This window comes from Colobus angolensis, unplaced genomic scaffold (genome assembly GCF_000951035.1).
Source record: "Colobus angolensis palliatus isolate OR3802 unplaced genomic scaffold, Cang.pa_1.0 Scaffold409, whole genome shotgun sequence".
In the NCBI taxonomy this organism is placed as follows: domain Eukaryota; kingdom Metazoa; phylum Chordata; class Mammalia; order Primates; family Cercopithecidae; genus Colobus; species Colobus angolensis.
In genome coordinates, this window is record NW_012117477.1 from 1,044,937 (window position 1) to 1,069,290 (window position 24,354).

Consider the following 24,354-nt stretch of genomic DNA (forward strand, 5'->3'; position numbering starts at 1 on the left):
GAAAGATTGTAACTGTTTGGCAGTATGGCTCTTTGAAGATATGATCTTGTTATTCTGTAATAATTAGAGTGGAATTGTTAGTGTGCAAGAGATTAAAAGGAAGCAATGAATATTCATTTTTCTTCATATTCTGATTGGTCCACTCAACTATTTCAATAAAACTTTATCTCTTCCTGTAATATTACATAGGAAAATAAAGAACGTGTAAGGGATATAAAGGAATCCACCAATGATTGGAGACAGGATTTTCTTTACATTGTCTAATAGACTTGTTTATTATTTTAAGCTGGTAAAAAGAGACTTATGATTCGTGTTGAAGAAAGAGTTATTTGTGCTTGATACATTGAAGACACTGTTCAAAAGCAGTTTGTCCTTATAAAAGGATGACCCCTGTAGTATTTCTTAGGCAAGGAGGGACAAATTCAACCAACAAAAAGCACATCTCGCCCCGAGTTCCCCATGATTTCTCCACATAGAGCAAAAAAATACACATCAGTAATTTATTTGAACATGCACATCAGTGAGTAGCATAGTTCTAGGCTACTCAAGAAACAAAAGGGAGAATATCAGCATTACCTAAATAAAAAAGAGAGGTGAATTACACCACTTTAATTGTCTTAAAAACACGGATAAGAAGAGCAATTAAAATATAGTCCTAAACAGTACTAGCTAATGTAGATTACATAAGTATACAATATGATTCAACTAATAGTGCTCTGACAAGCATAAACCACCAGTTCTAGTAAACAAGGCCCAGATCAATTGCTGAGAAAATGTTAGATTCAGATGTAGAACAAGTTACTTTTATTTCAGTACTGAATGCAAAACACAGGTCAAGTGTGAGGACAGCGTTCTAAAAAAGGTGGCTCTGTTAAAGCAAGGAGGCCATTTCCTTTTGCATTTTTATAATTCTGGAATTCTATTTTTGACGTTCACTTTCCTACTTTTCCTCCCCTGAGCACTAATTTATTAAAAAAGAAAAAGATTTCAAGGTGCAAGTTGTACATTCTTATCGTTATACTATCTCATCTCTTTCTGGAAGAGAGTATTACAATCAGCATTACAATGTTCTTTTTCTCTTAATATTTGTTTCACATACATGTATTTCAAAATCATAATGTTGATTAGGAAAAGAAACTTACAAACGAGATAGTGATGTAATCATACACTTCCTATTGTGCTGTGTGTCTTTCCCATCCCTTCTCCCTTTTCCCTGTAAAGAGCTGTAAAAAATTTAAGGCAGATGAGGTATATTGCTGAAGGAAAAAGTTATTTTTGATAAAAACTCAAAAAAACTTTTATTCTGCCCTTCTACTCAAGAAAGACTACTCAACTATAAATCTAGTGCTAGAAAAAAGCAGGAAAGACACCGTTTGCGTGTACCATACTATGTCTTCTATTTCTAGAATGGCTTTTTGTTAATTTAATTTTAATAGAAAAAATAAGCACCTTAAGCTATGAACAAGAAAAGAACTTCATTATTAGTGAGTCTAGAATCCAAAAGGAATTAAGAACACTCACTCAAACTCTTTCACTCATTCTCACAAAGGCCAATGCTACTGATTAGAATTGTAAAGTGCTGTACTTAGTATAAACACTTGTATACACTGCAGACACTGAAAAATAACCCTCAAGCACATTGTGTTATAGTTCCAAAAATATATTTACAGTCTATTACAAAGATTACAAATGGAAGTGTCTAGGTGACTGTATTATGCTAATTAAAATTATTTTTACAGATTAATTTTCCTTAGGGACAAAAAACATTTTAGTGAAATTAAAATGATTTTTCTAGTCAATCAAAAAATAAATTAAAGTATCAAATAACACTGTACAGTGATTTAAAACAAACAAAAAAAAGGGTGGGGAGGGGTTTGGGAAGCAATCCATTTGAGTTTTTCTATAGCCATCTTTGGTCCTAAATGTGGGAAAACACATTATGTAGCACTGAAAATACCTGTTCTTTTGTGATGCTCTGCAAGTAAAATAGAAAAATATAGTGCATTTTCAATGTATTCAGAGCCCACTACAGAGAAATGTGTGTACAAAACAAGACAGTATAAATAAAATTTACAAGTTTTACAAAGGAACATTTACAGATTTTGTTTCTGTTATTTGTTTGTTTGTTTGTGGATGCCCACATTATCAAACAAGACCAATTATGACCGATCCCTGGGATCTTTCTCTATTAAAATCATTATAAACAGCCCAATTCTCTTTGGAAGTACAACAGTTCAATTCTGGGGTAGTTCATGATTTTCATAACTTTTGAAAGCATTACTCACAATATGTATACATTCCTGTAATATCTATAAAGACACATTTAATTATTGCTTATGAAATTCTAACACAGTAATCAAATAATATGGTTTAATAAATAAAGCTTTAAAAACAAGCCAGATCCTTCACCTCTTCCTTCTAGGGTAAGGAGTCCTTTCATTTAACAAGTTTCTTGCATCAGTGTTCACAAACAAAAGACTTTTTGTTTTGTTTTGTTTTGAACTGCAATGGTGATATTCTGTGCAGCAAATTTGTGTTTAAATGGTGAAAATTGTGAACTGCCCCTTTATCATGCTTCAGAGTTATAATATAAAACGATTATTTCCTTTCATGTTTGGACTGCATTCAACAGAAGAGGATATAAAATATATGTCAACTATTTATCCTAAATTTCCTAATGTCACGAGACTGAAAAAATCTTGATGTGCTCAGATTAAATTTTAGATAACACTGGATAGTTCTGCTTTCAGAGACTTGCCTTCACCAACATTCTTCAGATGAAGCGCCTCATTTTTTTAATATACTCATAAACCTAAAATTCGAGTTTATTAAATTCTTTCTAGTAAAATCACTCTATAAACAATCTGCTAAAAGTGCCTTATAGTATGTATGGATCATTATTGCTTTTTCATTGAAAAGATAGTATGTTGTCTGATCTTTACAAAAAATTTCTTTTTAAAAAATATCAGAGCTCTTGGCAACTTGCATTTTCTTGACTACCTGCCAATTAGCAAACAATATCAAAACAGCACTGATTAAACAGAATAAAATGGCACAAAAAGGATACCAATGTTCTGACAGAGATGTATCTTCAATCATGCTATTTCTTTTGAAATCTGAGATTCTTTCAAAGGTACCCAGTGTAGTAATGTGTTACAGATTTAACACTAAAAAGGTCCAAAGCTATAAACAACTTTCTAAAACAAAGTCCTTATGAAGAATAAACACAGATGATTTTAAAAAGGAATAGTCTGAAATCACATATTTAAGGAAAATATTTCATTGATTTTAACAATAAGATCATGATTTTATTTGACAAATATATTCTTTCTTAAATTCTTTATGTACATTTTAAAAAGTCTATAAGACAAAAAGGAGGTTAGAGAGCTCAAGGTGTTTGGATGTTTTTCAGGTAGTACTTTGTTTATTGTCACTGCTATTTTCCTGGCCACCGATGGTGGATCCTAAATTCCCTTTTTATATATTCTGGTGGCACTTAGGAGTTCAAGTCTATAGATGCTTCTTAAATCTTCTCTTCACTGTTGGAAGGACCCAGGACATCAACTGTCTTCTAGCAGCATTCTATGCATATACTGAAGGCCAGTACTGTTCTCTTGCAGTCTGTAATCTCCCTTAAAAGGGAGAAATGCATATCACACTTGAATGCCAGTTCCATGTAAATGTAGCATTTGTGCTCTCATAGTCTGAATGCTGCTCATGATTTTCTTTTGATGGCCAACCAGTGTGATCCCTAAACTCATCACATCCCTGAAAAAGACAAATGTAGTTTTCATTAGGTACCTTACAAAGAGTAAGTGTGGCACGAAACTGTCATCAACTGTTTAATTAAATATGTTATTTTAGCCAAATAGATCTTATCTTAGTGTTCTTGGGTATTATGATCACACCCCTGTATCAGATCAGAATAGTAAAACCTACATCAACATTCTCCTTTGTAAAAACCTAACTGCTCAGGCTCTCAATTCATTTTTAAAGTGATTTGAAATTTTATGTAAGAAATTATTAAAGTCTTAAAGCTATTATTAACTTGAGGGAAGGTTAGGAAATATTATTTGAAATGTTGTCTTCTTGAACCTAATTGGGATTTAGAAATTTCTAACTGGAAAAAGCTGGATATAGTATAATGAAAATAGTTGGTGGGATCTAGAAGAAAAATTGGAAATCATCAATGACCACATAAAATTTTATACTGGATTTAATTAACATGTGGTAATTCTGAGCATATTATTGGTTATATACTTACTCCAGTCAGTTCAATCATTTCATTATATGTCATAAAAACTATCTTTAAAAATGTACAACATCTCTGTTTAATAGCTTAAATTTGAATTAAGAATTGTATCTGTTTGTGTTTTCTTGCCTTTCCTAATAGCCAGATACATTGAGCTTATGTCTTTACAAGCAGCTAAAATATTGCAAAACTATAGCACTGTAGTTTTTTATGGCAGTGACAGAGAAACATGGTTTTTCAGGGGTACAGATTGATTTGGGGACCCAAGTGTAAAAATGCCCACATAGTGACTATAAGAAAACTGAACAAAATAGCATGCACACACTTAAATTCATGTACATGACATTTCCTGGCATATGCCAGAAAATAATATTTGATTGCTGGTCTTCATCTCATTGGAAAAACGATGACAGTACATAGACAGAATCCCACAAATGGAACCTTGAATATTGTTTTCCATTTTCAAACACATTGACTGAGAGGAACTATGTCACCCATGAAAGTCACGCTGCAGCCAAGTCAACTGAGGTTTAGAGATCTTTAGATTGTCCAGGACCCCATAATTAGTGATGGAGCCAGACAGGAAAAGTGAGTTCTTTTAACTTCAAGTTCATAGCAATTTCAAAAGTTGTTTTATCAGGTCATTTTTTTCAGGTTAAAGAAAAGGAATCGATCAATCACATGTCTTCCAAAAAGTAAGTTAAACTCTTACTTTTAAGCTATAGTTAACTGAATTAAGCTTCTTTTGATCTCTTCAGAAATAATCACATTGGACGTTCTAATGCATTTCAGCATTGAGTATAACGTTTTGAGATTATTTAAGTTCAACAAAAACATGGTGAAAGAAATCCTCCTTTGCAATGGAGAAAGTTTCCCCAGTGAATAGGGATCTAAATAATACAGAGGTTAACTACGGAGGAAGCCTCAATGGATGGTGTTTAGAAACCAGCTATAGAGTCCTATTAGTTATTACTTACTAGTTAAGTTGGCTTAGGGGGGAAATACTTAAATTTTCTGACCTTTAGCCTTGTTGGCAACAAAATAGGTATAAAACTATAGACCTAATACAATTATTGTTGTGAAGGTTAAAAAAGTAATGTGTTAAAGGTCTATTTAGCATAATGCCTGGTACACAGTAAGAACTTGTTAAAGAAATATTTTTTTTTCCTTGATTTTGGGATTCAAATTCTTTTAACATAAAGAAGATAACCTAATGTATAAAGTGCAGACTGTACCTAATAAACTCTTAAATATAATTTTAAGAGTTTAAGCTTACTCAATAGTCATCCTGGCTACTGATTCAAGGGAATTGTAGCCAGCTGCTGTGAAGTTATCTTTATATCTTTCCATCTTAATAGCTTGTAGCCATTCTCCAACTGAACAAAAGGTAGTGAAATCGGGAGTGTTCTGATCCAGAAGAGGGCTTATTGGCCTAGATAAAAATGAAACAGAAAAGTGAATATTATCATGAACTACCAAAGAAAGAATGTCTTGACCCATATAAAATTAAGGTATAAAGAATAAAATTAGATGTTTTAACTGGTGCATATAATAAAAAAAATCGATATGCTAATAAAAACCTAAAGCATCCAGGAGGCCAGTGACTACAAACTCCTAAATTTATATTCTATTTAGATGTGATGACCACCTGGTTTTGTCTTCCATATGTTTTTAAAAGTACAGCCAACAATATTTGGAATCAGTAAATAATTGTTCATTTGCTTTTTCCAAAAGTATTTGGGAGTAAATGAAGCACATATGGCTGTGTTCTAACCTGTTCAGGCCACAAGGGTGCTGCAGAGATATTGTGCATCTCCTTTGCTGATGGCATTCTTGTGAATGCCCGGGGAGTTAAGTAAGGCACCTCCACAGGTGCCTTACTATCAATGTAAACCAGAGCATCAATCTTACCTGGCATCTGAGGCTGAATAACTACTAATATACATTACAATCAAGCAAGCCTAATGCAAAGGATGAATGGACTCTTTTTAATGAGTACACCTCTTTAATCATGTATTGAATTTCTTTCTTTTTTTTTTTTCTTGAGACAGAGTATTGGTCTGTCGCCCAAGCTGGAGTGCAGTGGTGTGATCTCAGCTCACTGCCACGTCTGCCTCCCGGGTTCAAGTGATTCTCCTGCCTCAGCCTCCTGACTAGCTGGGATTACAGGCGCCCGACACCATGCCCAGCTAATTTTTGCATTTTTAGTAGAGACGGGCTTTCACTGTGTTAGCCAGGCTGGTCTCGAACTCCTGACCTCGTGATCCACCCGTCTCGGCCTCCCAAAGTGCTGGGATTACAAGCGTGAGCCACCGTGCCCGGTCTGAATTTCTTTTATAAACTTTAACATTATTGAATACTTTATTAAATGACTTGAAGCAAAACAATTAAGTAGGTACTATGAATATAACAAAAAACAAGAACAACAGTAATAAAAACCCATGCAATAATAAAAATATTGGTCTGAAAATATGAACTACTATCATATCACAAAAATTCAGTTTATAAAGCTTTTTTGATAAGAGCAGCTAGTAATACTTATAACTTTAAAAAAATACAATAAAAACTAATAGATTCTCTTTAAACACCAATTAAGGTAAGCTTAACTGAAAAGAAAAAATAAACTTCTGTAAAATATTTAATATGAATTTATACTTCAACACAAAAGTCAATTTGTGATTGTGGTGGGGTTGAGGAAATGAATGGTTTATGTGACTATTTTAATTTCTCCCAGATTCCATTCTCTTAGGCATTTCTTACCTACTACAAGTTCCCAGGGGAGTTTTCAGACTATTTGGGTTTCGAATCATTTTGTCTAGAATTCCAACTATCTGTTCAAATTTTGGCCTTTCAGCACGCTCCTTTTGCCAACAGTCCAACATTAGCTGGTGAAGGCCAGCTGGGCAGTCCATGGGTGCTGGTAAACGATAACCTTCTTCTATTGCTTTTATAACCTAATAGCCAAAAGGACATTACAAATTACAATAAAACAGATTTCTCTGTAGGCAAAATGATTTATCTAGATAAGAATGAGGCACAATGCTTCACAAAAGACTTACTTTTCCCCCCCAGTTTCCATGAATACTAAGCAAGTTATTAAGGAGTGTGTGAAGTGCAGGATATGATGACATTTCCTAGTTAATTCAGCAATAGGGAGTAGCAATTAAGTTCATCCAGGGTGCAATAGACGGAAATGTTTTTAACATCATCCCAGAGGCTTTCAAAAGGGAACATGTTATGGAACTATCTTACTTGTATATAATTGTGAGTATACATATGTGCCCATACATTTAATAATTCTGCAAGTTGTAAAAAGAATTTGAGTTACCCAGAATGAGCCAGAATGATTCACTTTTAAACAGGGTATCAAAATAATATGAATGTTATTACCAAGCACATGAGTCTTTTAAATAATATGAAGCTTATTGTTAGTGTTATAAGACAGTAGTGTGCTGGAGCGAGGTTGTACTGGTTTATGAGTGGCGACTGCATTCCTTCCTTACTCCAAGTTCCCTTACCTCACACTGGCAGACTGACATAAGCGTGGGGGAAGGGTTACAGCAGTAAATAGGGAAAGTCTACAAATCAGGGCTTTCCCAGTCAGAGAGCTGGTTTTTATTTTTAATTTTTATCAGCATACCACTGCCAATTTATATCTAATAACAGCCTAAAAAACTGTTTATATGAAGCTTTGAGTATTAATGAGAAATAGGCCTCTATAAACATTTGTATGTGGCAATCAGAAAAATTATCATTCAGATTTGGGTTTTTCATTTATATGAAAGGAAAAATAAATCTTAAAAATTTAAAAATGTTCCAAATCTGAGTGGCAAAGGGAAGAGAACAAGAAGACAAACAGCAGAAATAAGAAGGGCTTGGAGAACACTAAAATAGTATTTTAGGGGGAAGAACAAATCCTTTGACACTGATTGATATCATGGTAGAAATATAACAGAAAATGACCCTCTGAGGAAAAAAAAAAACCTTGAATTTTCAAAGAAAATAAGGCCAAAAGTAGGCAAACAAAAAGCTGGCTTTAAGAAATGTTGATGGCCTTAATATTTTTAGGGGAACACATCCTTAAGATGCATGCTGACATTCAAAAATAGCACCTTAAAATATAAAAGGTTGTAGGATAGGATATAATGAGTACAGTACCTGGCATCAACAATGCTTGAAAAAAAAATTCTTTTGTATAAGGGGGGAAAAAAGTGTACGTTTTTCTTTAAGACAAATCTCTAATTAAGTTTAAAAAGTAAATAGATGGACTTAGTTATAATGACTTTTGAAAATTCACATAAGTATAAAATTTAAGACCAAACTCTCTCCTTATCGCTAGGTTGTATTTCTATCAGCTTAGTAAACTCTTCATCTGAATTGTTCATAGGTACCTCCACTCTATATAATTAAAACTGAATTTACCACCTCTCTTCCCAATCTTTTACTATTTCAATTAACAGCACTTCCAGTCCCAGTCAGAAAGCTGCAGACTGTCCCAGATTCTTTCATTCTCTCTCTCTCTCTCTTTTTTTTTTTTTTTTAAAAGAAGAAAACAGTGTCTTGATCTGTCATCCAGGCTGGAGTTCAGTGGCACGATCACAGCTCACTGCAGCCTTGAACTCCAGGGCCCCACATCCTGATCTTCCTGCCTCACATCCTCTTATATACACAATTAGTCACCACTTTCTGATGATTTTCTACTTCCCAAATACAATATATGCTCAAATACTAGAAAAAGTATTTTTCCATATTTATATCTACATTTATATATCTCTCTCTATATATACATCTCCCTGAAGTGATGGAGTAATTATCTCATAGTTAAGTCTTTAGTTTCACACTGAGGTGTTTCTTTAAGTACTTTATTTTGAACAACAATTATGGAGAAAACAGCTTGGTCTTAAGTGACCTTAATCAGTGTTGGTGCTAAATGCAATGGAGGTCACATGACAGAACTTAAAAATGTCCTTTTATGATCCCATAATTACAAATGTTGCATATCACTGTAAACATTCCTCTAAAATATCACTTTTAAAAGCTATACATCAAACAAATACATACAAATGGTAACTCTGCAAAGATCACAAATATATAAGTATAGGAGAAATTATATTTTTTAAAAACCAGTTTAAATGCTAAGAATTTCAAGTGGTTTTGCAAAACATTCCAGTAATAGCACTGTACTTGGATTCAAAAATGCTATGTTAAAAAATGTGAATAAAAGTAAAAGTAATTTACTTTTGGAAAATGAGTGGCTTTTTTGTATATGAGGCTGCTTCTATTTAAACACATGCAGTCTATTTCTGATTTGACATGACTACATTCTAATGCTCATAACATTAATTCAGTCCTCATTATTTCCCACCACCTCCTAACCTATTTCCCTGCTTACAGCTTATCTTCAGGTGTCCTGAAAGGAACAATGTAAGTTGAGTGATCTTTCCTTTTTTCTTTTCCTCCAAGTAATGTTTTAAAATGTAAATCTAAATCTTATCATGCCCTCTTGACATAATACTTTTCAATAGCACTCCAAGCTTTCAAAAGAACACTTAAAATTATTGATTCTTTAGCTTTCAACACAATATATTCTTAAGTCTTTGTAGCACTGAACATAGAACCTTTAAATGATTATTAAAAAAATGAGTTAATGAACCTCTGTAGCTGTCCTACTGCATTACGGAAATTTAATGATTCCTTTTGTTATTGCAGAGAAACAACACTGATCTCACTTCAAAGTGAAACTCCTAGCTATATTCAAAGATATAGCGGTTTACACATTCATAAAGGATAGCAAGAAGATATAACATTTAAAATAAGAGATATTGGGACTTTAATAATCTCACTAATAGTCACATCCCTATGGACATGAACACTTAAGGTACTTGCTGGGAACTCTTCCACCTTATACAGCAGTTTGGCATAATCCAAGATTCACCCTTTGAAACAAAACCAGCCAATAGGAGCTAATTTAGGGAAAAACCGAACCTTGAGGTTCTGCAGTTTTCATTTATTAGCCTGGCAGTAAAACAATTTCCCTGTTAAAGATGCAATTAATAATCATTGTTAATATATATTAAATGCTGATTATATGATTGGCATGGTTTTAAACTTGAATTATCTTATTTGATTCTTAAAAAAACCTTATTAGGTTTAAGTATCATTATTACACTGATTGAAGAGATAAAGAATGTGTGGCACACAGGAAAAAAAGAGAGAGGGCCACTCAATATCAGGTAGCTGTTAGTAGAAAAGACAGAATTTGACGTAGGCTATCTGACCAGAGTCCTTGCTGTTAAGAATGGCTTTATTTTTCCAATTAAAAAATAGGTACATTCTTCAAATAGTTAGATATTCTTGGAAAAACAATGCATAGAGGTAAGATGGCTGACCCTCCACTTCTTAGAGGATTATGTAATTGGTTCACTGAATTCATCTCAAACATATTCTTGTGAAATTACTAGAAACTCCTTGTATTTGCCTTAGTATTCTAATAAAATTCATTCATAACCAATTCTATATCTAAATAGTTCCCAGAGGAACCAGAAGTGATTTGGGTAAATGTAACTTTAAAAAAGATCTGTGAGACACAACAAAGACCACTTCTTTGACAAATGCTGTAAAGCAATACTTAGAAACAAAAACAAAAGTTACTTACTGAGAAGTGTTTCCATATTATTACAGTATGACCATTGTAATTAAGAGAAAAAGGAACACAATAAGACCCCATTAATGAGCCTGTAATAACTCAAAATGGCATATGGCATGATTGGCTTCTGTCCTCTGCTCAATACTCATTTTCTATTTCATTAACCTCACAGTAACACGACCCACATTTTATGCAATTAAATATGTTGGACTTCACTTATGAGATTATGGCAAAGTTTTACATAAAACAACATCATAATTTTGCTTCTATCTTAACACGAAAAAATAATAAAGTCATATATCAGTGGTGACTTTTAAAATGAAAAATTAGGTATCACAATTTAGCTGAGAATACATTTACTTATGAGTATATTATACTTTCAAAGCTCTTAAATGACCTTTCATATATGGCTTTAAGGAATTATCTTTATGTCTCATATCTTTACAAAAGCTTAATTTTTTTAACATGCTAATATCTACCTACTAGGAAAATTAACAATTTACTGGCTTAGCTTTATATAAGAAAAAAACACTTTCTTACATTCTTTTTTAAAAATACTTTTTAGTTATGTTAAGTATTAAGATAATTTATAGGTTTCATTCTTTTTATGCTAGTAGTATTTTTTCTTATATTACAATACATTAAAATACGAATGTAAGAAAAATACTAGGAAAAATAAAATCTATATAGTAAAAAACTTCAAAATTTCATAACTTGAGGGTAATAATTTGATTTGGATGAATCAATATATAAATTCAATAAAAAGCTGCTGTGAAAACCAAAATGATATTTTCAATTTCCACAATATTTCTTATATTTGACATTTACATACATGAAGATTTTTCTTTGAAAAGTCATTCATGGAAAGAGCTAAATGTCTGCAGATTTTTTAGAATAATAAAAGTTGGAAATTTATTTGGAAAGCTTCATCTCTCGGTTTTAATTGCAAGTAACTGAATCTGACTGTTTCCAATGCAGTGAAAACTTAAGAAAATAATAGACACATGAAAATACAAATGAGTGCCCATTCAAGGGTTAACTAAGGGATAACCTATTTGAGTATGAGTCTGGTCATGTATACTTATATTAGTTTTCCCTAGGTTTTTCTTATTCATTGCCTTGTCCAGAGTTACACACACTGTCCAGATAGTCCAGAACTTTCTCACTCATTAGCTTCTACACCACCCTTTTTATTCTCTTCAGGTTACAAAAACCTCACCTTATCCAGCATTCAGCCTGGAACTGTGTGGACTTGCTTAGAAATGTAACCATCACTGCACATCTTGTTTTCTTGTGTCTTGTAAAAAATCTTTTAAAATCTGAGGCATTTAAAATGAGAGGGCTTTCTAAAATCCCTGACAAATTCCTAGCAACTAAATTTTAATAACGTAAAGTGAATCGGTTCACTTAATAAATCCATCTAGGCTAACTAAAAAGCAATGAATACATCTGAAAATCTGACGAAGGCAAGCTTCCCAGAAAAAAAATAATATATTCACACATACACAGCAGTTTCCACATGTATCAGGGGTTCATAGATCTAAGTCTCTCCATGAACTCCTACCACAGCTTCCTACTAAAAAAGCTTTTATCTAGAAAATTTTATCCCAGAATGGAAATCATTATCCTAAATTATCCAATTTTTCTACATTTGCATATTGAAAATTAAACATATAATTGTTCAAATAGCACTCTACTGACATAATCATAAAATAATGACTATTATATAATAAGAGGAATATGAATATCAATTTCACTGTACAAACTGACCTATCTAGGTAATCTCTCACTGCTAAACAAACCTGTGTCCAAATTTATTAACTATTTTAGACCTTCTAAATAAAAACATAAAAGAATGTGCCAAATAATTTAGGTTAGAACTAAACTGCACAATAGACAGAATTATGTCATTTGACTAATAAAATATTTATTAATCCTTCGTATATTAAGGCTATATTCATGATGTTCATTTTTAAGAAAAACAAAAAGCAATACTTAACACATTTTAAAATTTAAAATTGGAGATATTAATTTGTTTCTTCTTAACCATTTTCATTATTTGTTTTTGGAAGTTAAGTGAACTCTGAATTTGTCAGTCCTGTCAGTCCCTTTATGTTTGAATCCAGTACAGAAGGAAGGTGTCAAAAGAAATGAAACTCCACTGAGTGTCTAGGGAATGTAAATATTTCTCTTTCTCTGCCCTAAGGATTTGTTTGTCCACATTTTGACAGTCCATGAAATCTTTGACACTGAGACCTGTCAAATATTAACAACTTTGCCTCTGCCAAACAGACTCGTCATTTAGACTTTTATCTTTGAAAAACAAAACAACAACAACAAAAAAAAACTAAAAGCAAATGAAAAAGTTTTATGTCATCTTCCAATTCAAAATATCAACAGATTTAACTGATTTATAACCATCCTCTTTTCAGACTGGGAACTTCTCAGTTAATGCAAAAGTTTGTAGGGAAAGTATCAAAAATAACCTTACCAGCAACATATAAAACAGTCTAAATGTTAGTTGTCTAAAAATAACTACTGTAAGTTTTAAGACCCATAGCAACTTGATTCTAAAGTTCAAATCAAAGTTATTGATTTAATATAACAATTTGCATGATCTCTTTAAAAAAATAACTCAAATGTAACTGTAGTAGTCAGCTTCTATTGCTATTTATGTTTATAATACCTCAAGCTTTACTCCAAACCAGTTTTCTAGTCACATCCTTGTTCTAAATGGCGACGTCGATTTTCCTTAAGCATTACTTATTTTTTTACTTCATACTCCAAGAATTTGATTAGTATAATTTCCAGACTCCTTCGAAAACTCCTTCATCAATCTGTCCAAACCTACATCTTCATTTCTAATTACCACAAGTGTACTGCATCTCTGTTATAGAAAAGTGAGTCCATTTGATTGGTCTTCATACACCTCTAAACCTTAACCTCTCAACTTTCCAGTGTGCTTCCTTAGAGAATGGCTCATCAGCTCTGAAGCAAGGTATCCTCCAGATTTCTAGTACAATCCTGGATATCGTGCTACATTTCATACTGGCTCTACATCTATCTAAATTTCACTCATATTCCAATAGGTTGAAATATAAGTGCTCTTGGCCTACAAAATGGTCATTTTATCAAACTCAACCTAATAAAAGCAACTTTTTTTTTGCACTTTTGCTATATTGTTGAATAAATGGTCTCTTGGTGTGAGATATGTACCCTCACATGGACTACCATCAGTTTCTTTTCTCAACGGATAACAGTATGCTTTATGTTCTAGCATATCCTCATGGCAGCAGGGGATATACATTTAATAAATATACTTTTAAAAGGAATTTCCAAGGATATTCTTATTGTGATTACATTCTAAAATATTACTATGAAACATTTACTAACAGTAATCATAAGATCTAGATTGTCGCATGAAACTAAAACTTAGTTACACCGATCAACAGTAGATAATTTAAATGAATTTTCTTAGAACACTAAAAGAAAAATATAAGCTTCAAAGACAAAACAAAGCACAACCAAACTTCCTTCCCTCCTCTTCACAGATGATTCTTTTACTCATGTGATGCTCCCACTCCAGCTGTGCAAGTGTGGAAACATTATCTTTATTAAGGAAGAAATATCATTAGTAAGCTTCTATTTTGTGTCCATAGAATTTACATTATAAAAAGAGAAAGACATTATTCAAAATGAAAGCCAAAATAATAAAATTAGTAGAGCCACTAATTTATAGTAATTAGTGTGGTAGTAACTGTGGAAAACTGTATTTTTATAATTATTTAAATGTGTGTTCTTAATGAGCCTTTACCTACATGTTCCAGTAATAGTGGCTATTAATGTATTCAATCCTTTTTGTTTAAATGAATGTAACACCTACATCTTGATTTGACATGTCCCAATAAGGTCTTTCTCCATAAGACATAACTTCCCACATGACTATTCCATAGCTCCATACATCACTGGCTGATGTGAATTTCCGGTACTGGATGGCTTCGGGTGCTGTCCACCTTACTGGAATTTTTCCACCCTATTATAAAAAGAAATGAACATTTAAAATATATATAATAACTTATCTATTATTTATGGCAATACCATAAATACATATGTGCATTTTTGGTTGGTAGTTCAGCAGCATCAGGTCTACCCATCTTGAATCTCTATGTGTATTTAAAGTTCTTAATCTGATTTTTAGAATCCCATTACAAGTTTCATCATTTCAAGTTTACATGGCAACTCAACTGAGGGAGCTTTGTGTGGTGTTAGGGCAAGAGTATATTGAACAAACAATGACAGGCTGGGCGCTGTGGCTCACACCTGTAATCTCAGCACTTTGGGAGACTGAAGTGGGTGGATCACCTGAGGCCAGGAGTTCGAGATGAGCCTGGCAAACATGGTGAAACCCCGTCTCTACTAAAAATACGAGAAAATTATCCATGTGTGGTGGTGGGCGCCTGTTATCCTAGCTACTCAGAAGGCTGAGGCAGGAGCATTGCTTGAACCCGAGAGGTGGAGGCTGCAGTGAACCAAGACTGCGTCATTGCACTCCAGCCCGGACAACAACAACAGTCACAACAAAGACAAACTAGGCAAAGTTACTATGAAAATGAAATAAAATATAGATAATTTAAATAAACTCTCACATATTTTCTTTTTTTCTAATCTTACAAAAGTTACAGGGATTAGCATAGTTAATATTCTTTTAAATCTTTATTTAAAATGTGATTATAGTTTTCTATAAATATGAGTGTTAGTAACTAGATGTTTTTGTATATAACTATATTCTATGACTCTCTCAATATAAGGTAGTCATGTTATCAACATTTTCCTTCTTAGCTTATATATATACTGTATAAACAATGATTCTTCCAGAAAAACAAAAAACAAAAAAAAAAGCAACCTCAAAATGCTTAGCTCAATTTGCTTCATTTTTCCTGTTTAGTTTTACATTATTAGGTCCTGCTTTCATGGTAGAAAAATCTTAAGAATATGAAAAAGTGCAGTAAATGACTTTTTCTTACAGTAGTTGTATAGACAGCTTCTGGATCATCCTCTATAACTCGGGACAGGCCAAAATCTGACACTTTACAAACAAGATTGCTGTTGACAAGAATATTGCGAGCTGCAAGGTCCCTGTGAACATATCCCATATCAGCCAAATATCTCATTCCAGCAGCAATTCCTCTCAGCATTCCTACTAACTGAATGACTGTAAATTGCCCATCATGTTTCTGCAGCAAGACAAAAATAAAAGCCCAGTTAATTGCATACTTTAAAAGGGACAAAAATCACCATGAAAAATATCTGCATGCTAGTAATTTGCTATTGTATAACAGGAATTGTTAATTAATTTTTTATATAATATGGATACCTGTAGAAAAAAAACATAACATGCTAATTTAGCTGACAGCCAAATAATTTTGGTAATCATTTAGTTATTTATATTAATTTGATATTTTAATATGAACTAACAGTTTGAGATTGCACAAGTCTAAAAGTATATGCTAATTTTTAAGTTTGGAAATAGAATATCTAAAAAATTACCCCAATTAGCTAAGTGTTTTCCCCACATGCCAAAAAGTCTAAATAATATAAAAGTAAATAAATAAATTAATATACATATAATAAGGTTTATTTTCCTCTAAATGGTAAAAATGAGAAAGGGGGAAATATTTGAATCCAAATGAAGAGAAACTAAAATGTAGAAAGTGATTGTAGTGGCTGACTTTGTTTTCATTTAATTTTTTCTTAGTTATGCTATTGATAGGAGAGTTACTTGTAACAAGGATTCTCTAGAACTGATGTACTAGCAAATGGGATTGAGAACTGTTTGCAACCAGACCGGCCACTTCTAACCCATTTTAATGAAAAAATTACTCCAGCTGAATATAAATATTCTGGATGAAGTATGCTAGTCTGAGTAGATGAATTTTCTAATTGATTCTTATATCATGATGATGCAGCAATAAAAGTTTCTCTAAATCCTATGACTGTTTATACGTCTGAGTTAAATATGATTCTAGATCATATTAAATAACTTTACATGTTCTCTTTTTCTTTAGATTATTTTTTTCTTTGCCATTTGAAAAAATGTTCACATGTTAATATTCTTAGTTAAAAAGCCTCTGAGAGTAAAAATATCTATGTTTATATATTTTGGATTTATATGTCATTTACAAATAAATCACACATCATTAATTTGAAAAATAATGTTAATAATCATATATTTTATGCTTGGTGTTCACCTAACAATAAAATAGAAATGGTTCTACAGAGCAGAGTTGTGATCAAAGTATCAACACAGAATGGTTATCTCACCTTGTAGTCTTTTCCATATCATCTCTATATTTCATTTACAATTGTACATGCTGTTTTATAACATGAATTCAAATTACAGGGCTTCAGGCATCCTCCATATCTCAGGTAATAATATAACGGAAATAACTTTGTGACCACATTGTATCACTTAAATGCTCAAAATATTCTAGTTTAATCTAGTCTTGAACTCTGATTATTAATCTGATTTTCAAAGACAATTTTCTAACTTCTTACTATTTTACAAGGTTCTCATTTTACATCAACAAAAAAGTTCATAAAATTATATTGGTAGCAAGCATAGTATATTTAGAATAAGTGGATCGCTTTGGTACTTACCCTGAGAAATGCATCTAGGGCTCCATTTTCCATGAACTCTATTACAATCATGACTGGTTTCCCTAAAATTAAAAAAAATAAAAGTTTCAGAAGTTGCAACCTGAACTGCAGGGTTATTTCCTTTCTCATCCCCCAATAAAACACATGGTGCTCTTTTGAAAGGGTGAGTGTGTGAAGTATGAGTATTTCTTTTAGTGTTGCTGCTAAGCTCAAAAAGTCATTATATGTCTGCTTGGAACATGGTCATGATTCATAAAATTAAAACATATAAATAAAAGTCATTGTGTTCTTCTGACTCCTGCTTTGTGAGTAAAACTCAAAGAAAATTATACTTTATGTAAAATGTAAAGACTATATTGTATAATTATTATGTCTCTTGAAGAGAAATAAAAATATTTATCAGTCATTCCATCTATCAGTTATTCTTCAACTCTAATCTTGCATTCATTTTTTTCTGCTTTTTTTTCCCCTTGAGGTGATAACATAAAGGAAGAATTTTTTGATTAGTTACATACCAGGAAAACTCATTCATTTAGACTATGCAATATATTTCATAAGTTGTTTTATTATGTACATAATAATACTAATTTCTGACACTCGGTTTGTTTGATAAAATAAAGATATAACCAATATCTACCTCTTGTAACAACCCCTTCCAAATGGACAACATTTGGGTGGTCAAACTGCCCCATGATGCTTGCTTCACATAAAAAGTCTCTCCTTTGTTTTTCTGTGTAACCAACTTTCAGGGTTTTTATGGCTACTGCAACGTCTCTTTTCCCTGGAAGTTTCAAACGGCCACTGCAGACTTCACCAAATTCTCCTGAAGTAACAGAACAAGCAGACATATTTTATTTTCTAAATATTGTACTTTTCTTTTAAGAGTAAATGCATTTAATTATTTTTCTTTAACTTAAAGTAAATTATTTTAAAGCATTTTGAAATAGTTTCAAAAATACTTAGTAAAGCCCTGTGAGTTATATAGAATACATTCCCATATATAGGGGAGACTATTTCCTAGACACAAAAGTTGTTTATGAAAATAATGGCATAAATGAAATTAAAACTTGAAGATACAGTTCAGAGCTCCTTCATAAAAGTTATGCTTTCCTAAACTGTCTGTTAAACAGGCTACTATTTTTCAATTGAATTAACCAACACTCAGGGTCAACATTCAGGTTTGAATTATGCTATTATACATTTAAAATTATTTTTTATATATTGTATTAGTATATAACCTAGACTACCTACTAAAGCATGAGGACACAGTAAATTCTAAACATTGCAATTCCTTTTGAGAAGAGCTCCTTCATAAAAGTTATGCTTTCCTAAACTGTCTGTTAAACAGGCTACTATTTTTCAATTGAATTAACCAACACTCAGGGTCAACATTCAGGTTTGAATTATGCTATTATACATTTAAAATTATTTTTCATATATTGTATTAGTATATAACCTAGACTACCTACTAAAGCATGAGGACACAGTAAATTCTAAACATTGCAATTCCTTTTGAGAAGAAAATATTTATTAAACATTTAAAATCTGGAATTTATATGCACTATGTCTACTGGATTTAAAGGAATTAGAGTCAGAAATGTACATTATAAAAATACATACAAATAGAAAATATTCCCTTTAAATAATTCATACACATTAAATTTCTACATGAATTTAAATTACAATGGCTAATACCTACAAATACAAGAAAAAAGATAAAAATGAAAGTTTTGTAAGAAGACAGTAAATCAAGTAAAAGGAAATGTGCAGCAAAATCCTGGAAATTTCTGACCTTTTAAAAATACAAATTCATTTCTTAAATGACAGGCTAGAGCTATTACAAAGTAGCTTGTAATAGAAGAATATCTTAAAAATCCAACAGAAAACGAAAATATATGGATCTTCGTGCCACATGCTAGTTTTTCATATTTTTTCATAAGATTTCATAAACAAGTACAGCCTCACTGCTTCCAACAGTTCAGGTGAATGCAAAAGTTCTATACTTGAGGAATAATTATTTGCCTGTCATTATGATGTATGACTTTCGATCTTGGCTAAATGGAACAGCTGAACAAGGAAGCTACAATAGCCTTACCTGCACCAATCACACGCTCAATTTTAATACAGGAGGCATCTAGCTCCTTGGCGAATTGATGGACAGCTCTATTTGGGTCCTCATAGGTTTCAGGGTCAATGTAGGTTTTGGTGCCTGGAAATTTAACTGTAATGATGTAAGAAAGCATGACTGTGATGAAGCAAAGCCCTTATTGTGCAGTCAGCCCAGGAATTTCATTATGCAGAGTGCTCCTTGGAACAGTGAACTTGCTTCCACATCACCTGATTCACAGCAGTTTTAACAGACTACTTCAGTCTGCTGGCGTATAGGTATTATCTGCAAGCTTCTATAGGTAACATAGGATCCAGCTCATAGGTTGCTAACTGAATAGTTTTTCCAGTAAATCAACAAAAGACATTCACCAAAATTTCTGACATGCCTATCAGACTGGAGGTTTAATTAAATTCACTGCTCTCATGGCATAGTTCAAGCCATCTTGAGGCTTGTAATGGACTTGGAAACACATTTGTAAAACTACCAGTCAGTCAATCAATCAAATTAATACACTGGGAAAAGAAGACATTTCATTTACAGGTAGCCTACTACACTGACAGCAATATTAAAAACATTTAGACATCTTACTTATTCTTTTGATTTATTTTTTTAAAGACCAACCACCATTGACATATACATAAAATTAACACAAGATGTGAGGGACTTCTATCACAGAATCAAAGAGATATCTTCTAAAGACAGTTTCATCTTCACCTTCAAGGGCAATAGAGGCCAGATATACAAAGTGCAGAGTAAAGTAGAAAATTTACAATATTCCTGGGATCTGTTAATCAAGTATGACAGCGATTTGAAAAAGGAATGGTTTATATGAACTTGCAATTATAAGGCTCTGGAAGATCTTAACTGCTGAGGAGGTAGCCAATATGCCTCACAAAAGGTAGTCAAAATGCAAACAACATAGAATAATCTTAAAAGTTAAAATCTTCTTAAAATGCACCCAGAAGCATGCAGGTAACAGATAATACTATGTCAACTTTAAATAAAATTCAATTACAATAATGTATTCCAAATCTATTTGGTAAAAGACAAAGATAAGATAGATAGGCATATATTTGGTTATATTAATGCAATAAAAATTACACTATATCCTCAAAAAAACTTTATTGTTTTAACAAAGCCACTGAACAATCTTTTCATCAAATCTTACTATTTGGAGAACAATATATTTCTTTATATATTACACTGCAGCCTAACTGTGCTTATGTCATCACATTAAAATTATATTTTAAAAATAAACACATAACAAAAAGAAGCAAAATGTATAAAGGAAAATGGGATTTAAAAATCTTGATTTATTCTGCTGTAGTTGATTGTTTATCCAAAATTGATTGTCTTAAACAATTATTGTTGCAGTTTATAAAACTGACAGATGCTCATTTGTTACTAAAGCTGAACATGAAAAGAAAAAAAAAACAACACGAGAAGAAAAGAGAGAGGGGATAGAAGGAGAAAAGAGAGAAGAAGGAGTATAGGGAAAGGGGGAAGAGAAAAAGAGAGAAGGGAAGAAAACAATAGGTTAACCTCCTAGATTGGCAGGCAGATGGAGAATGAGCCATCTTCTCCCTTTTTATTCTCTCTTTCTTTCATTGTTTTAAAATTTTGTTTTGATAAGGGAGCTAGATTGGAGGTAACCTTCCGCATCTCAAACGGTCTCTGACGGTTCTTTATTCAAGCTGTCATAAAACATTTTGACAGGCCAGAGCTATTTTGGCATAAAAACATGAAATACTGCCCAGCTTGGATTTGAAGACATTGTTAGAAGAAATGGTAGGAGGAAACAAAATGTAAATCGGAATCGCTTCACTAAATTCCTCCATTGTGTTTATATATTTAAATGTAGCACTTGGGGGCATGGAGAGTTGAGGGTGCCTGATAAAGTGACTGGACATTCTATTAAATTCAGTGCTCTAAAAGCTAGTTAAATGGTTGTTTTCAAGTTTCTGTAAAAATTGAATCTGGTGTTTTAACAACTGGGAAAATTGTCCATGAACTAAATAGAGGAATAAAAAGACACCAACTTGTAAACAACTGGTTACCACAGTATTATACTTTGTATATTAAGTAATCATAATTTCAAATAAAATACCTGGCTTTAATCAAACAACAAGAAAACACATCCTTGGAAAAAGGGTGATTCAAAATATTAAGAATTCACCAGGATAGGATATGGTAAGTGCACTTTTTTTCATTATTCATTTAAGAAATGAATGTTTTAAAATAAGGAAAATATTGACATTATTTCTGAATATTCTGGTTTATCCCAACTTGAGTACGAACTTTTGTATTTTAAAATATTATTTCGATTTCTCATGAAAGTTAAACATCTTAAAACCACCATTGCTAGTTTTCTCTAAAGGTTAAAACTTTATATATAGCAAGCTTATCTTGTATATATTAGCAAGTAAAGCATGCAATTACATATTTTCTAATTACAAACTGGATGTGAAATGTGAAAAAAGTGAATGGCATAAACATATTAAAACTGATTTATGACAATTAAGCATAAGGCTATACAACAAATTTTGGATAAGTCATGTTTCAACTGACCTTCTGCATTAACCTGCAAGTTAAAGGCAAATAAACTGGTATATGTGATCATTTGGGGATATTTCAAATATGCTCAACAAAAAAAAGAAAAGTGACATACTGATTATGGTAATATTAAATAATTGTGCCATTAAATTATTCACATATGGGCAGGACCAGGGATTCCCAGAACTACAGTATTATGTTGCTCTTCTATATACATTCTACACTAGAAATAAAATTTAGAAATTCAAGTTTTGATCTGCTCCTTCCTGTCTGGGGAAGTGTTAAAAACATTCTCCCATGTCATTAAATAGAAACAAAAAAAAGGTAACCTCCACTTTTTCTCTATTTCCTCTAGCTATAAACTACCTATGGTGCTCTCTTCACTGAGGCTTGTCGCAGGAAAATTAATGCCAGATTAGCAAAAGGAAGTTCTGACATTGGGGGCATATCAAATAATCCCAAGTGGGGTATAGAAACACACACATTCAGTCATAATCAGGGGTATATTTAAGTTTTTTGAGGCTTAACCCATATACAATTTGGGATACTGTCTTTAGGGGAAAGAATACATGATTATATACACAAATTTGCTACAGCACTCCCACGGCCTAAAAAAGGCCTGTGAAAGTAAGAGGCCTTGAATATTAAACTTTATAATAAAGCCACTCCTGGGCATACCTTTAACTTCCATTTGCAGTAAACCGTACTACCCCACATGCCCTTCCTACCATCAGTGGTTGAGATTCAAGATAATTTCTTATTCAATTTGGATTTGTGTTACGTAAAACCACTTCTATTTTGAAAACTAAAGGTAACTGTTGGTTCAAAAATGCAAACACATTGAGAAAATTTAGGAATGATAGGAGCATTTACAATTTGTGTATTTAAACCACACATTGTCATTTGAGCTTTTTCTTTTTTTTTTTTTTTTTCCAAAAAAAAGAATCACAAAGAAAATCTAAAATGTATTAGAAATTCTTGATGGAGGCTTTGCTATTCTTAGGACTTTAGGATGGGTATAGGACAGCATCTTCACAGATACTGATATAAGAATCTAATAAATAACACAAAAGATACAATTCTTATGTCATGGGAAATTTATCTACACATGAGAACATTTGCCAAAGATTATAGGTAATACAAAATAATAATAAAATTGGTTTTTAATATTCTCAAGGATTAAAAATGGGGAAAATGGGTTTGGGTAAGAACATCATTAATTATCAGAACTGAAGTAATTTGATGGTTAGGTTTTGATTTTGCCTACATAAAGTAATAACATTTACTCTCAGTGCTCGCATTTTCACATGCCATTCTCATTGCAACAAGAATAAGATTAATGCAGATAGGCATCTATTTTATTTGGGTCACTAAGTTTTCTTCTAAATATGATTTCTAAAATGAACTTTTAAGAATAAGCTAACTCAAATCCATAGGAAAACATCAGAGGCATGAATCTTATTATTATACTATTTATGTTCTGTGAAATATCTATCAGTGATAGGTAATTTATAGTAGCTGAAGAGAAAGAGGCTCCTTAATTTAGCCTTTTGTGGTAGCACCACTCATTGGATTAAAAAAGGGCCTATCCTTGTAACCTGAAATGACATTCCTTAGCTAGTGAATGGGCACATGCAACCTTTAATGTATTATTATTAGGATGGTAAGAAACACTTGGGCAAAGTTTGCAAAAGGAAACATTGTGATGTAAAAGCAGCTGAATATCCTGCAGTTATATGGCATTTCTGAATATATTTTATTTTTTCAAATTCATATCACATGATTTTAATTCTAAACATCTTATTCAAATGCTTTAAAGCAACATTTTGAGCTCATGGTATAATTTCAAGCATGATGCATGAGGACTTTGTTAATGCCAATGCTAATAACCAGATTTTTCTATTAATAGGGGTACATCATAGTAAAGAAAAGCCAAACACTTACAATGAAAGTAAAGCTCTTCATCCCCTTCTTGGTCAGCTTTGCTATAACCACAGTGCCTGGAAGAAAGCAAATTTGTGACAATCTTAGTGATTTTACTTTTTATATTTAAATTTCATTACAATGCACCTTAGTTACTCAACAACCTACTAGAGTTAAATTTACTGTTCATAGTTATGAATCCATTTAGTAATA

The 24,354-nt window shown here is 32.2% G+C and overlaps 1 protein-coding gene across 6 annotated transcripts in view; it reads right to left on the minus strand.

Annotated features, from left to right (window-relative positions):
* Positions 1-245: 245 nt before the first annotated feature.
* EPHA7 (EPH receptor A7) overlaps positions 246-24,354 on the minus strand; it is a 178,354-nt gene continuing 154,245 nt past the window's right edge. For 2 of the 6 annotated variants that reach the window (XM_011956033.1, XM_011956031.1), the window contains exons 9-17: positions 24,163-24,218; positions 19,651-19,776; positions 18,193-18,378; positions 17,556-17,617; positions 15,923-16,132; positions 14,782-14,931; positions 7,013-7,206; positions 5,529-5,684; positions 246-3,768 (exon numbers count right to left, since the gene is read on the minus strand). In XM_011956033.1, the coding sequence (XP_011811423.1) occupies positions 3,654-3,768; positions 5,529-5,684; positions 7,013-7,206; positions 14,782-14,931; positions 15,923-16,132; positions 17,556-17,617; positions 18,193-18,378; positions 19,651-19,776; positions 24,163-24,218 (1,255 nt within the window). In that variant the 3' untranslated portion in view covers positions 246-3,653. Of the gene's footprint in view, positions 3,769-5,528; positions 5,685-7,012; positions 7,207-14,781; positions 14,932-15,870; positions 16,133-17,555; positions 17,618-18,192; positions 18,379-19,650; positions 19,777-20,530; positions 20,533-20,768; positions 21,076-21,415; positions 21,423-24,162; positions 24,219-24,354 lie in introns of those variants that run through there. The other 4 variants (XM_011956030.1, XM_011956032.1, XM_011956029.1 and 1 more) reach the window with 4 other exon arrangements.